The sequence below is a fragment of the Perognathus longimembris genome, chromosome 6 (genome assembly GCF_023159225.1).
Source record: "Perognathus longimembris pacificus isolate PPM17 chromosome 6, ASM2315922v1, whole genome shotgun sequence".
Taxonomy (NCBI): Eukaryota; Metazoa; Chordata; class Mammalia; order Rodentia; family Heteromyidae; genus Perognathus; species Perognathus longimembris.
In genome coordinates this window covers 7,176,622-7,191,742 of record NC_063166.1, presented here as the reverse complement: position 1 = coordinate 7,191,742, position 15,121 = coordinate 7,176,622, and the positions used below count along the sequence as shown (strand labels likewise).

Below are 15,121 nucleotides of genomic sequence, written 5' to 3'. Positions count from 1 at the left end.
CTACAAATCCCGGAAGGCGTCGGGCCGGCAGCTCCGGTCGCACGTGCGCTCCCTGCCGCTCGCCGGAAGGACGGAGCCCGGCTGTGTTTATCTCGTTGGGCACTGCGGAGTCGGTTGGCGCGCAACGGGTTCTAGGCTGCAGGCAGCGCGAGGATCCGCGGCCCCGCCCCGCCCCGCCCCGGCCCGGCCTGGCAGGTAGACTCGGCGGGGTGGCACGGCCCGGAGGAATTGGGAGGGCCGGCGACGCCCATGCGGGGAGCCGAGGTGGTGGGGGAGGGGCCGGGCGGGCAGGTGGGGGTGGGGAGGCGCTAGGGGGATGCCGGGAAGGGCTGCTGCGGAGGGGCCGGCGGGGGCTGCGGGGGCTGCGGGAGCATGGTGAGGGGGCCCGGCGGGCGCGCCCGGGCCGCTGCGGGGCGGGGGTGGGGGCGGGGGGGAAGCGGGGGGGTGGGGTGGGAGGGCGTCTGCGCTCCCGAGACGACGACGACCGGGGAGCTGGCTTCGCGGAGGGACGGGGGTGTGGCGATGCGGGGAAGGGTGGGAGCAGAGCAGGAGTGGTCGTTGCGGGGACCACCGGTGCCCCGGACGCCCAGGGAACAATGAGCCTTACCGGGTGTGCGTGTGTTCTTCGTGGAAGCGGAAAGATGGAGGGCTGTCGACCTTGACGGGGTGGGAGAAGGAAAGGAGGAGGAGAGAACCTGAGAGCTCTCGGGAGATCCAGAAGGGCCACCAGTGACGGGTGGAAATCGCAGGCGCTCGGGGACGGGGTGGGCCGGGCCGAGACGTGACACAGGGGCTTAGCGATGGAGATGGGGGCCGCCCGGGGACGGGGCCGCCAGCCGGGGGCTCGTTCTCCGTGAGTGTCAGCCCTGATGAAAGAAGCACAGGCTCCTTTCCCACCTTGAGCTGGAATTGCTTCTCCTCGGCCGTGTGCGCATTTAAAATGTTTAATTTTACCGGAGCACAGGAGAACAGAAGAAAGAAAGCCTTCCGTTCATACGGTCTTCATCCTCCTGTCCCCATAAGCCCAGATCTAAGACATTTTGGCTAGAGAGGTGGAGAGTAGCTTCCGGCTGGAGCTATTTCAGGTTAGGCATGGTGGCTGTTTAGGACACCAGGTGTGGCTTTGGGGGCCGCTTGAGTGGATGGGGCTGGCTATGCAGTCGAGAGCCATGTCTCTCGCTTGCAGGGGAGCCTCCCTTACTTCAGTGGGTTTGAAAAAAAAAAAAGATTAATCCTGGTTTCTGGTTCTGCCTGCCCAGCCTTTTTGAACAGGGCGCACATGATCTGCCCCAACTCAGCAGGTGTCTTGCCGGCAGAGGCATTGCCAGTTCCAAGACAGTTTGCCTGAAAGAGACCACAAATGTACCATTATGACTAGGTTGGCAGGTTGTCTTTGAGACTCATACTTGGGTCCTTCTCTTGTCCTGCTCAATGGAATTTTTATTTTTTCTTGCCAGCTTGAACTCAGGGCCTGAGCACTGTCCCTGGCTTCTTTTTGCTCAAGGCTTGCACCCTACCACTTGAGCCACAGCACCACCTCCAGCTCTTTCTGTGTATGTGGTGCTGAGGAATCAAACCCAGGGCTTCATGCATGCAAGGCAAGCACTCTACCACTGGGCCACATTCCCAGCCCCTGGAATTTTTACTTTTATTCCCCCTTCTAAAGCACCCACCCCCACCCTGTCCCCCTTGAGGGACTCGTGTAGGGAATTGCTGCTGGACAGGAGCTCTCTCTACAACAGCAGCAGGACTAGGGAAGTGGCAGGAGAAACCCCTCTTCCCTACCCCTAATCCTAAGCATACCCCATAATCCCAAGCAACTGGCTTAAGTTTCTAGTCTTGGCAGTGTATGGGGCACAGCTGTCAAAGGAACTCCTCGTGCCTGTGGGAGCCCTGGGTGACCCAGGGACAAGAACTCAGCTTGACAAGAACTCCCTGTGAGGGACCAATCAACTGTGGTCACATAGAGTTCCCTGTCCTGGGTAAGGGCACTCTTCGACTCTCAAATCATCTTTGCTTTAAAGTACCTATGCCAGTTTTCAATGGACTGGCTGGGCTATTAATAGCCGAGTATTTTGAGATCCCTTTCTCCACCTTTAAGAGCATGGGGATTCTTAGAGAGGTGGCAATAAGCAGAGGCAGGCTAGAGACAGAAGCACACACCCAGCCTGGGAAGGGGCTTGGAAGCTTGTGAGCCTGTGTGGTGAGTAGGGGGCCACCGTGATCACCAGATTCTGAGCTGGCCATCAAGTTGAGGTGGCCCCGCCCTTCACTGTGGGAAAGCCCAGGGCTGGGGCTATCTCATGACCTCCGCAGCTCCCCCGGGGCAGGGCCAGCCACCTGAGTTGTGACTGGTAAAGCTGCGGAAGGGTGTGTGGGAGGGCCAGCAGGGTGACTTGCGGAGGCAAGGGCTGGTCCTGGGGCAGTCACCGCTGGGCAGAAGACCGGCCTAAGGAGCCCGTGGTGCTGACTTGTGTGCAGGTAGCAGAGGCAGCAGGCCGTGCCGGGGGGGCATGTTGCTGTAACCTGTGGCCCAGGGGATGTTACGGTGGACAGTGCATCTGGAGGGCGGGCCACGCAGGGTGAACCATGCTGCGGTGGCCGTTGGGCACCGAGTGTACTCCTTCGGGGGCTACTGCTCCGGTGAAGACTACGAGACGCTGCGGCAGATAGATGTGCACATTTTCAACGCAGGTGAGTCTCTGCCGCCACTGCCCCTGTGTGCCTGTATCAGGGCGAGAGCAGGTACCCGAGTGACGTTCACTGGTGCTTCCTGCGGCTTGGGGGACCGGGGAGGAATATCTGATTGGGCAGAAGGTGGGCAGCCCGGAGCCAGGTTCCCAGGTCTGAGCAGAGCTGTGTCCACAGTGTCCTTGCGTTGGACAAAGCTGCCCCCAGTGAGGCCCGCTGTCCGTGGGCAGGCACCTGTGGTGCCCTACATGCGATATGGACACTCAACCGTCCTCATCGACGACACAGTCTTCCTCTGGGGTGGGCGGAACGACACGGAAGGGGCCTGCAATGTACTCTATGCCTTTGACGTCAGTGAGTATGGGTCTCTAAGAGACCGTGTTCCTCCAAATGGTGCCTTTGGGACCTAGGAACGGGGTGGGGGTGGTGGGGAGTTGGGTGCCCTGGGGTTGAAGAGGAGGTGACCTAGGTTGCTGATCTAGGTCATGGCCTCTCTCCCTCAGATACTCACAAGTGGTCCACTCCGCGAGTGTCGGGAACCGTCCCTGGGGCCAGGGATGGGCATTCAGCTTGTGTCCTGGGCAAGATCATGTACATTTTCGGGGGCTATGAGCAGCTGGTATGTCTGGGCAGAAATGGGAGGTTCCACGTGGGAACGAGAAAGGAGAATTGAGCATGGTGGGACGGACGGGTTAGAGAGTCAAAGTGACCATCGGCACTGTCTTCTTCTCCTCTTTTCCCACTCAGGCGGACTGCTTTTCCAATGACATCCACAAGCTGGACACGGGAACCATGACGTGGACCCTTGTGTGTACAAAGGTATGCCCTCGCTGCCTTCCCCGGCTCCCTGGCCTTCGCGGAAGGAGCTGTGGGCAGCCCAGTGAGAGCATATCCCTCCTGGCCGTGCTCAGCCCGCCTTTCCTCGGTCTCCGCTCTCGCCCAGGGCAACCCTGCACGCTGGAGGGACTTCCACTCCGCCACGATGCTGGACAATCGCATGTATGTCTTTGGGGGACGTGCAGACCGCTTCGGGCCATTCCATTCCAACAATGAGATTTACTGCAACCGTATTCGCGTCTTTGACACCAGAACCGAGGCGTGGCTGGACTGCCCCCACACTCCAGTGCTGCCCGAGGGCCGCCGGAGCCACTCTGCCTGTGAGTGTCTGCCCTCTTCCCGTGGCGTCCCTGGGGCCCCTTCACGCTCTTCACATTTCTCTGTCCTTCCAGTTGGCTACAACGGGAGCTGTACATCTTCGGTGGTTATAACGCACGGCTGAACCGGCACTTCCATGACCTCTGGAAGTTTAACCCTGGTAAAGAGCACTGCCTGTAGAAGAACAAGAACGGTTGAGATGGGAGAGAAAGAATAAGTCCTGAGTGGGTGAGGGGGGGCTGAGGGGTGAAGCTCTGTGGACTGGGAAGGATTTGAACTGCTGTATAAACTTCTGCCCAGTGTCCTTTACCTGGAAAAAGATTGAACCGAAGGGGAAGGGGCCATGTTCCCGCCGGCGCCAATGCTGTTGTATTGTTGGTGACAAGATTGTCCTCTTTGGGGGTACCAGGTAAGGAGCAGAGAGGCTCGCCACATCTGGGATTTACACGAGAGTGTGAATGATTTGAGCAAGAGGGCCTCATAGGCAGCTTTTTCTCCAACCTTGCTCTCTTTTGGTCCCTACAGCCCATCTCCTGAGGAAGGCCTCGGAGATGAATTTGACCTCATAGATCATTCTGACTTACACATTTTGGACTTTAGTAAGTATGGTTATTTCTGAGGTGCCCCAGCTACTGGGGTCCCTGATTTTTGGGTGGTGACAGCCAGGGCTGGGCCTTTCCTGGTCTTTGACTGTCTCCCTCCCCTCACCCCTCCTTTAAAGGCCCTAGTCTGAAGACTCTGTGCAAACTGGCCGTAATTCAGTATAACCTGGATCAGTCTTGTTTGCCTCATGACATCAGGTAAGGCGAGTGGTTGCAGGGGAGGGACCGCTGGGGGTGAGTAAGAAGCACAAGAATGACCTGATTAGGTCTAGCCCAGTATGGAGGAGAGTTGTTTTTGTTTTGATAGAGAGTAGTAGTTCTTGTGAGGAAAGAGAGGAAGAGGTGAGAGCATAACACCTGTATCATCATAGAACAAAACTGTCAGCTGCATAGATTGTATGGAATAAATTTTAAAACTTAAGTTTTTTGAATCCAGCTCAGAAACATCACTTCCTGAGACCTGAATCTCTAGATTGTTTTTGAGAATATTGTGAGAACAGCTGACTCAATTTTAGGACCTAGCCACAAAGAAGAGAAAAGGTTGCTTTTGTTCTTGGTTTGTTTTTGTTTTTTTTTTGTTACCAGTACTGGGGCTTGAACTGAGGGCCTGGCACTGTCCCTGAGCTTTGTTGTTCAAGGCTAGTGCTCTACCACTTGAGCCACAGCCCCACTTCCAGCTTTTTTTGGTAGTTAATTGAAGAGAAAGAGTCTCAACAGACTTTCCTGCCTGAGCTGGCTTTGAACCACAATCCTCAGATTTCAGCCTCCTGAGTAGCTAGGGTGACAGGCGTGAGCCACCAGTGCCTGTCAGGTTTAGGAGCCTCTAGATCGCTGTAGTTTCAGAGTTAAGGGAGGCACTAGTTGTTTGCTTTCAGTTCTTTGGTTCAGATCAAGCACCAAATACTTTTTGTGTCATTTTGCCCTTTGTGTTATTCTGACACATTCCCGCTCCTTACCAGTTCACTTAACCTCATAGTGAGTCTGAGTAAACTATTTATTGATACAAAGTATGCAGGCTGAATTGATGAAAGTCAGGCTGGCCAAAGATTGACACATGGTCTAGGCCTAAGGAGGTATTTACTGAACCTTTATAGGACGATTGTTAAAAAAAAAAAAAAAAAGTACTTTTTAATGTTCAGGATGAATGGAAAGGGCCTTGAATGGATGGAAATTGACAACAGAAATGGAGTGTTTGGTGGGGTTGAGGTAGAGAGGGCTTCACCTGGTTCAACCTGGGCTGAGCAGGAAAGGTGGATTGAGACATGTACTGAGATGGGCACACAGATCCCATGGACTTGGATTCAGGAGGGGGAAAAATACACACAAGGCACACACACAGTCCACATGAGCTTGGGGGGAAGACACACAGGCACACACAGAGCACATGAACATGGAGGTGGAGGACTAGGTGATAATTTGATAGTGGAAGAGGGCTGACTGATAAGCTCTAAAGACTAAGGAAGAAGTAGCTGTGGGTTGTTGGGCTTTAGACTGGTGTCCTCACAACTTCCTGCAAGGAATCCTAGGCTTATCGGCCTTCTGTTTTTTCTGCCGGCCATGCTTTTTTTTTTTTTGCCAGTCCTGGAGCTTGGGACTCAGGGCCTGAGCACTGTCCCTGGCTTCTTTTTGCTCATGGCTAGCACTCTACCACTTGAGCCACAGCACCATTTCTGGCTTTTTCTATATATGTGGTGCTGAGGAATCGAACCCAGGGCTTCATGCATATGAGGCGAGCACTCTTGCCACTAGGCCATATTCCCAGCCCCTGCCATGCATTTTTTGCTTTCCAGGTGGGAGCTGAATGCCATGACCACCAATAGCAATATCAGTCGCCCCATCGTCTCCTCCCATGGGTAGGAGGAAGTCCCGCCGCCTCCCTTCCTGAGCCTGCCATTGTCTTCACTGCCCCCGCCCATCTCTCACCTGCCTGCCCCTTGGGACCCTGGACTCAGTATACCTCCACGTGGAGTTGTTGGACTAGAAGATGTTTTCTGTGCTGTGAATTCAGTGGGGAGCTGTGGGGGGAGGGCCAGGTCCCTCCTCCCTTGGGCGTAGGGCCCCCTCCCCTTGGTGCTCTGTTCCCATCCACCTTCCTCCGACTGCTCCTGGGCCTCTTGCTCTGCCCCAGGCCAGCCAAGTAGCCAGGCTCTGCTGGGAAGGGAAGGGAATGGGGAGAAGGGAGAAGCCGGCAGTGTCGGAGCCTCGGGAGCTTCCCTCTCCCCAGCCCGCCGCCCCCCTCCCCCGCCCTGCTTGAGATGCAGCTGTTGGCGCGAGACCTCCTTCTCCCTGACCTGGGAGGCGGGACCAGCAGATACCCCATCCTCCGCGGAGCTGCCGCTGGCACCCCGAAGCTCAGCCAGCTCAGATTTTATAAAATAAACTAAAACCTCCCTACATGTGCCGTGTTTTTCTGGAGTGCCGTGGAGGTGGCAGGAGTTGGCAGTGGGGTGGGGTGCGGCGAGGGGCGCCCCGAGGCCCGGGCTCCGCAGCCCGGCGCCCCTCGACCTCCAGCAGCCTCAGGGTCAGGCGCCGGCGCCTGCGGCGCGGGCTGCGGCCGGCTCAGCGCCGGGCGGGCTCCGCGCCGCCCGCCCGCCGGAAGGGGCGGGCCCAAGGCCGCCGGAAGCGGAAGTGGTTGCCACGGGTCTCCGGAGCGCCGCGGGAGCTGATGCCGCGGGCCGCTTCTCGTGCGGGGCCCCGGGCCCGTGGGGCCCGGGAGGATGGGGACGAAGTCAGGAGCCCGGAGCTCGGGGCTGGGTCCCGCGACCTGCCGAGGGCTGAGGACACGGTTGGAGGTGCGCCTCGCGGGGTGGCGGAGAGCGGGAGAAGGGGTGCCGGGACGAGTCCAGGCAGAGGCCCCGCCCCCCGGGGGGGGAACGCGGGGGTGGGGACAGCACCGCACCCAGCCCAGTGTAGGCAGGCCAGCCCTGCCCGCCGCGGGGGCAGTGAGCCAGCGGCCAAGCACGCCTGCCCTGCGACGCCCACCCCTCAGAAAGGGCAGTGAAAGAGGTCAAGTATTGTATTAAAAAGACAAAGCCGTGGGCCCGTGGACCGTGCCATTAGTAATCCCAGCCGCTCAGGGCTCAGATCTGCGGGCGGGAAGTTTCAAGCCAGCCTGAGCGGGAAAATGTGACACTCATTTTTTTTTTTTTTTGGCAGTCCTGGGCCTTGAACTCAGGGCCTGAGCACTGTCCCTGGCTTTTTGCTCAAGGCTAACACTCTGCCACTGGAGCCACAGCATCACTTCCAGCCTTTTCTGTTTATGTTGTGCTGAGGAACCGAACCCAGAGCTCTACCGCGAAGCCACATTCCCAGTCACACACACACACACACACAGCCTTGACCCAAGTGGTAGAGCACTAGTTTTGGGTGAAAAAGCCCAGCAAACGTGTCAAGCCCGAGGGCAGGCACCCATGCTCACACCTGTAAATCCTAGCTACTCAGGAGCCTAAGACCTAAGGTCGGGATCGGAAACCAGCTTGGGCAACAAAGCCTGAGAAACACCATATCCAGTTAACCAGCAAAAAAGCTGGACTGAAGGTGTAGAGCAGGACTCTTGAGTGGAACAAGCCAAGTAGAATGGGAAGCTCAGGGTTTAAGTTGGAGGCGGGGGGGGGGGGGGGGGGCAAGGAGGAAGGTCGGAGCCAGGTGGCCAGTTCTCTGGAGAGGAGTCAGTTTTGTAAGATAGTGACACTACTCGGGGCTAGGTGTATGAGGGTTTTCAGGCCTTTCTGAGATGCATGACTTTTGGCTTAAGGAAAATGGAGGCTATTGAGGGGCTTTGAGTTTGGGGGTGACATGATAGTTCATGTGAGGGAGTGATGTCTTCTCCCTTTCATCTCTCAGGCTAAAGTGGGGAGCATAGGTCTGACAAGAGTGAGATTGGAGGTTGGTAGTCTAGTTACCCCTTGAGGACGCTGATAGAATGAGGGAGATGCTGAAAGTGTCAACCAGGTCCTTGGCAGTGGTAACGGGTGCGAGGGAGACAGAGGCCCTCATGGGGGAACCTGTTAAGGAGTAATTGAAAAGAGGGTGAAAACAAAGGAAAGAGTTTGGCCTATGGTCCTACATGTTTCTGAGGCCCCAGCTGAAATATATCAGAAACACTGTGCTGCTTGGCCCTTGTAATAATGATTGTGCTGGTGGGGGTGTTGAAGAGGATCAGCCCGTGAGGAAGGGGTATCTCTTGGGCAGAGGGAGATGCTGGACTGAGCTGTATGACTCTCCTCCCTACTTCTGCAGGCACATCGGACTTGTCATTTGAGGAGCTGTTGGAATTGCAGAACCAAGTGGGAACCAAGGCATACAAACAATCGGTAGCTAGGAAGAGCACTGCGAAGCAAGGTTCTAGACAATCTTCATGTGTTGCAGATAAGCACAAGTAAGGAGCAAATTCTGCCTTCAGATTTCTAGGGTACCTAGGACCTTAAGTAAAGGTGTGTGTTCTCTTGGGTGGCAGATTAAAGCCTTTGTTGAAGACCTGAGTAGCTTTGACCCATCCTTTAATTTCTCTATAGGCCTCTGGAAATGTCAGCCAAGGTCCGAGTGCCATACTTACGCCAGGTTGTCCCCATCAGTAAGAAGGTGAGGAAGAGGAAGGAAGCATCTTCCTGTGGAAAGGAGACTAAATAGTTATGTTTTATATTCTCTCTACTTTCTCCAAAGGTGGCCCGAGACCCTCGCTTTGATGATCTGTCAGGGGAATATAATGCTGAGGTGTTTGATCAAAACATATCAATTCTTGGATGAAATTCGAGCCAAGGAGAAACAGGTGTGCAGCATAAGACTCGTTCTTGGCTGGTTTTTGAGGAGAAGCCAGGAACAGGAAGCATACTGTGGCTACGTGTTACTCTGTAGTCTGGTTTCTTCTGTTCAAATCCTTCATTTCTTAGTTGTGTAACTATCAGGTTACTTAATGTCCCTTGGCTTTAGTTTTTATTGGTTTTCTGATACACTTCTTAATTGACACATAGTAATTGTACATACTCAGATGATACAGGGCATTTCAGTATACTCATTCCGATAATCAGGTCAGGGTATCTGTCATATCTATCACCTCAAACATTTCCTAATTGGCTATTTGGGGAGATTTTCAATTAAGCGAGGCATGGTGGTACACCTCTAATCCTAGTTACTGGGTTGAGACAGGAGAATTTTGAGTTTGAGGTCACCTTGGGGCAACACAGACCTTACCCCCTTAGAACACCACCACCACCAAAAACTATAAATAAAAATATTCAGCCAGAGTCTGGGAATATGGCCTAGTGGTAAAGTGCTCGCCTCGTATACATGAAGCCCTGGGTTCAATTCCTCAGCATCACTATATAGAGAAAAAGCTGGAAGTGGTGCTGTGGCTCAAGTGCTAGCCTTGAGTAATAAAGAAGCCAGGGACAGTGCTCAGGCTGAGTCCAAGCCCCACGACTGGCAAAAACAAACCAAAAAACCAAAAATATTCAGCCAGGCACTGGTGGCTCACACCTATCATCCTAGCTACTTGGGAGGCTGAGATCTGAGGATTGCAGTTCAAAGCCAGTCCAAGCAGGAAAGTCTGTGAAATTTATGTCCTATTACACCAGAAAATTGGAAGTAGCACTGTGGCTCAAAGTGGTAGACAGAGCACTAGCTTTGAACAAAATTGCTCAGGGACAGCGCCCAGGCCCTGAGTTCAAACCCATGACCAAGAAAAAATTCAGATACTTGTTAACCATAGTTGCCCCCTTTGAATAGAACCTTGGAAGTCATCCTTCCTATTAACTATACTGTACCTACTGTTCCCTTTCCATCCTCCTCACCTCTGGTTTTTTTTGTTTGTTTGTTTTGGTTTTCCCCTGTCTTTTCTTTTTTGGTACTGGGGATCGAACCCAGGACGTTGCACTTGCTAGGCAAGTGCTTTGCCACTGAGCTCCATCCCAGCCCGCCCTCCTCACCTCTGATAGCCACTATTCTCTACTTCATATGGATCAGGTATAGTTTCCACATTGAAGAATATGTGGTATGTGTCTAATTTTCTAATCTTTCAAAGGATAAGAGGGCTGGGGGCGCAGCTTAGGGTACCAGCTGGTGGTAGAGCTTATGCTTAGTTTGTGCCAGGTCCTAGGTTCAATGTCCAGCCCCCCCCCACCCCCATGAATTCCTCTCATTTTGTTATTTCATTAATTTCCATGAACCTGTTAGAAGTAATGCTTGGCACAGGATCTCAGCTAACGTGTACACACACTAACCAGTCTTCATTTTCTGCTGCGGAGCTGGTGAAAAAGCAGTTGAAGAGGCACCGTTCCGGGGAGCAGCATGAGAAACTGCAGCAGCTGCTTCAGCGGATGGTAAGTGGGTGAAGGTGGAGGGCAGGCCGGGAGAGCAGTTCAAGGCAGGCAGTGATTCGGGGTCCCTCCTGCTCACCCATCTCTTCGCTTCTCAGGAGCAACAAGAAATGGCACAGCAGGAACGCAGGCGGGCGGCAGGCTTTCCACTTAGCCCAGAAGCAGAGGAGCGGCGCGCTCTGGCCCAGCAGGGCCATCGGCCATACTTCATGAAGAAATGTGAGGGGGACCCAACTCTTTTTTTTTTTTTACCAGTCCTTGGGCTTTGTCCTCAGGGCCTGAGCACTGTCCCTGGCTTCTTTTTGCTCGAGGCTAGCACTCTGCCACTTGAGCCACAGCGCCACTTCTGGCTTTTTCTATATATGTGGTGCTGAGGAATCAAATCCAGGGCTTCATGTATACAAGGCGAGTGCTCTACCACTAGGCCAAGTTCCCAGCCCCAGAAATAGTTTTTATATACACATCTCTGTCTCAACCTCATCTCCACCTCTGCCCACCCCACCCTACACAGACATGCTCGGCCAGGTACATAGGAAAAGCTCATAGTTGGTTCATTTGAGTAAGGACGAGTCTTGGAAAGAGTTAGCCTAGACTGGGGCTGTAACTCAGTGGTGGAGTGTTTGTTTCACATTCATAAGACCTAAGTTGAATCCTCTCTCTCTCTCTCTCTCACGCACGCGCGCACCACACACACACAGCTTGATCACATACATACACCAGTGAGCTCCATACAACTCTGTGTCCCAGTGTAGCCTGAGTGCAGAAAGGTGGTCTTTTTCCTTCGCTCACCCACTTGCTTTCTCTCCTGTCGTCTAGCTGAGCAGCGCCAATTGGCCCTGGCTGAGAAGTTCAAGGAGCTGAAACGCAGCAAGAAGTTGGAGAGTTTCTTGAGTCGAAAGAGGCGTCGAAACGCAGGCAAAGACAAGAGATATCTCCCTTTGAGCAAAGAGTAAAAAGGAACTGTCCTCAGTTTGCACTGCCTATGGGGACTGGGCTTCCTCTGTGGCTTTCTTCCTGTTTAAAGCCCCTGAACTAGCTTCGCTCAAAAGAGAGCTCTTGGCCGACTCCTAGGGCTGGAAGACAAGGGGGACAGCCTTCTGCCGCGCTCTGCTGCCAGTTTGGGTGTTGTTCATGTCCTTGTGTCTGCCCATTCTTGCCTCAAGTCAGTGAGGCTAGTACAAAAAGGAAAGGTCCCAGGGCTGGGCCTGTAGGAGCCATTTCATAAACTGTCTTTATTATTCATCTTTTTACTGTTTGTTTTCTTTTTTTTTTTTTTTTGCGCCAGTCCTGGGGCTTGGACTCAGGGCCTGAGCACTGTCCCTGGCTTCTTCCCGCTCAAGGCTAGCACTCTGCCACTTGAGCCACAGCGCCGCTTCTGGCTGTTTTCCGTATATGTGGTGCTGGGGAATCGAACCTAGGGCCTCGTGTATCCGAGGCAGGCACTCTTGCCACTAGGCCATATCCCCAGCCCCTGTTTGTTTTCTTATGAAAGACCTAACATCACTGTTTGAGTGGACCTCCAGGGAGGCCCTACTACTTCTGCTACTTCCTGATCATACCATCAGATTATGAATCTTGCAGCGGATTTGATACGGTCAGAGCCTTTATTCGGTAACAGCACCTGCGTGGACCAGGCCTTCAGCACATGAGCCTTGAGGGACACCTCATACTTAACTGGATAAAAAAAACTTCCTTGCTAAATAATACGTGAGTATAGTTGGCCCTCTGTGTGGGACTAGAATTCCATACAACCTACATGGCCTGGAAAGCCTTGTGCTGATAATTTAGTTGAAAGTAGTCTCAGATTGGTGGTGTCCTCAGGAACCTGCTAGGAGCAAATGCAGCCTTTTAAGGTGTTTTGTCCTGGGGCTTGAACTCTGGGCCTGGGCACTGTGTCTGAGCATCTTTTGCTCACAGCTAGCACTACCCCTTGGGCTAAAGTCTTCGGGCTTTTTCTGTGGTACTGAGGACTCGAACCCAGGGTTTCATGCATGCTAGGCAAGCACTCTACCACTAAGCCACATTCCCAGTCCAGGATTGTTCTTTTAATCCAAGCTTTAACAAGAAATTGTGGCCTGCAACTGGTGTCCCAGCTACTCATATAGTGAGGCAGGAGAGTCACTTGAAACCAAGGGTATGAGACCCTTTCTCAAGAAGAAAAAGAACTGGTGCTGATAGTGCATGACTGTAATCCTAGCTACTCAGGAGGCTAAGCTCTGATGATTGTGGTTTGAAGCCAGATAAGAGAGTGAAGTCCACGCGACTCACACCTCCAGGTAACCACAAGAAAGCTGGAAGGGCAGCTGTGCCTCAAGCGGTAAGAGTGTGAGCCTTGAGTGAAAAAACTAAGGGAGAGCATCCAGGCCCCGAGTTCAAGCCCCAGTACTGCACATAGAAAAAATTCACCTATAAGGAAAGAAAGGGGCTGGGTTGTAGCTCAGTGGCAGTGCAGTTACTGAGCAAGTGCAAAGTCCTGGACTCAAACCCCAGTACCAAGAAAGAAAAGAAAGGCTAGGTGCCAGTGGCTCATGCCTGTAATCCTAGCTACTCTACAATTGATCATGGAAAAAGCTGAAGCAGAGCTGTGCCTCAAGTGATTGAGTGGTAGCCTTGAGCAAAAGGAGCTCAGGGACAGTGCCAAAGTTGAGTTCAAGCCCCAGGACGGGGGGGAAAAAAGCTAGGCACAGTGTCTGATTATCTATAATCCTAGCTGATCAGGAAAATTGAGGTTCAAAGTCCAGGCAAAAACTCAGGAGGCCCTCATCTCAGCCAATAAAAATGTAGGTTTAGTGGTACATTCCTGTAACATCCACAGCTGGCTTGCCTGCCGCGGGCTTGTCGACAAAGCCCAGAGAAGTGCAGGAGACAGGTATCTGAGCACTAGCCCATGAATAAGCCTAGCTTGAACCCACGAAAGACAAGCATCTCTGCTTCCAAGGAGAGGGACCTAAGTGACAAGCTGCAGCAGCAAACCCACAGTGCCTGAGCCCTCAGGGTGGCTAGGGACCAACAGACTAGCACTGTGTGAGCCCCCCACCCCCAACAGCAGCTGGGGTGCCCACTCCTTAATGGCCTCTGCCCTCCTGTGCCCTGTAAACCCCCCCCCCCCCACACTTTTGAAGCTTTCTCCCTGTCATTACTGGACTATGAAGGAATTTCAGGTCTTCCCTCTCTCCTAGCCCTGCCAGGACAGGGCTCCACCCCTGGCCGAGGCACCTCTCCTGTGCCTGCCCAGCTGTGCCTCGGGGAAGGGCTGCCCACCCTAGTGGCCTGCAAATCCTGCTTGGAGGCTAGACAATTTAAGGGTAGTGTGTGCAGCCTACTTAAGCGGAGGGGCCTATGGGAGGAGGAGTGGGCTGAGCTGGTGTCATTCCAGCCTGTGTGCACACGGTTCCTGGGTACCCGCAGTGGCTGTAAAGGTCTCATCAGCACCTGCACTCAGTGCCCAGAATGAAGTCACTGGCAGCCTCCGCTGGGTCAGGTGCTTCCACATCTGCTCCTCAATCGCGGGTCCAACTCCAAAAGGAAAAGGAAGCCCAGCTGGATAACCCGCCCAATCACACAGCATCCGGCAGTGTTGGGGTAGGCTTGGGATTCCAGCCCCCCCCCGGGGGAAAGCCTTTCTAACTGCACGCCCTCTTGGATGCGGCTGAGATCACCCAGGGTCACCTAATCCCCTGCTAGGAAAGGGGTGCCGAGACAGGGTTCCCTCCCGCCCCTCAGGCCTCGCCTTGACGGCTCCAGGCACATCAGGCCTCAGTGCCTGTTGGCTCCTTCCCCTAGCCAAGGGAAAGCCCCCTCCTCCTCCCCCTCCCCCCCCCCCCCCCCCCCCCCCCCCCCCCCCCGTCACCACACAGCTCGCATAGCAAACTCCCGCCTTTTATTTCTGTCGAAAGCCCTGGCTGCATCTACCCAGCCCCGCTCCGGGGCTATCGGAAGGTGGAGAAGCTCTGGGTGCAGGAGGCGTAGGGCACGCCCCGCGAGCGGATCTGCAGGGTGTGGAAGGTGAGGGGCGGGTTGGGGCCGGAGACGCCCGGGTTCAGGGACTCGGTGTGAGGCTCCATCACGGTCACGGGCACGGCGTAGGACAGCAGCTGGGGCCGGTCGTCATGGCGTCTCAGTGTGCCCTTGCCCAGGAGGTGCAGGACGCAGGAGAGGACGTCAGTGCTGCTGCATGCAGCCCCCATGCCAAGGCTGCTGACCAGACCCCGGGGAGGACACGGGCCCTTCTGCCAAGCCTCCAGCACCTGGTACCGGAGACCAAAGGGCGACAGGTCAGAGGCCCCAGCTCGGCCCCAGTTGGCTTGGATTCCCATGAGACATTGCTGGGACGTGTTAGGCAAACCTGGCTTCACCTCT

At 54.5% G+C, this 15,121-nt stretch overlaps 2 protein-coding genes across 2 annotated transcripts; both read left to right on the top strand.

The window, feature by feature from the left end:
- The first annotated feature begins 42 nt into the window (after positions 1-42).
- Positions 43-6,862, top strand: Klhdc3 (kelch domain containing 3). The gene is given in 12 exon segments (XM_048347750.1): positions 43-195; positions 2,482-2,694; positions 2,869-3,045; positions 3,195-3,310; positions 3,439-3,510; positions 3,635-3,848; positions 3,921-3,932; positions 3,935-4,006; positions 4,147-4,255; positions 4,372-4,445; positions 4,568-4,646; positions 6,239-6,862. Coding segments are annotated over 11 exon segments (1,146 nt in total). The 5' UTR covers positions 43-195; positions 2,482-2,540; the 3' UTR covers positions 6,306-6,862.
- A 212-nt stretch (positions 6,863-7,074) lies between these two features.
- Rrp36 (ribosomal RNA processing 36) lies at positions 7,075-12,004 on the top strand. Its single transcript, XM_048347753.1, is given in 8 exon segments — positions 7,075-7,240; positions 8,688-8,826; positions 8,963-9,029; positions 9,111-9,170; positions 9,172-9,216; positions 10,691-10,765; positions 10,861-10,981; positions 11,579-12,004. Coding segments are annotated over 8 exon segments (771 nt in total). The 5' UTR covers positions 7,075-7,113; the 3' UTR covers positions 11,716-12,004.
- Positions 12,005-15,121: the final 3,117 nt, after the last annotated feature.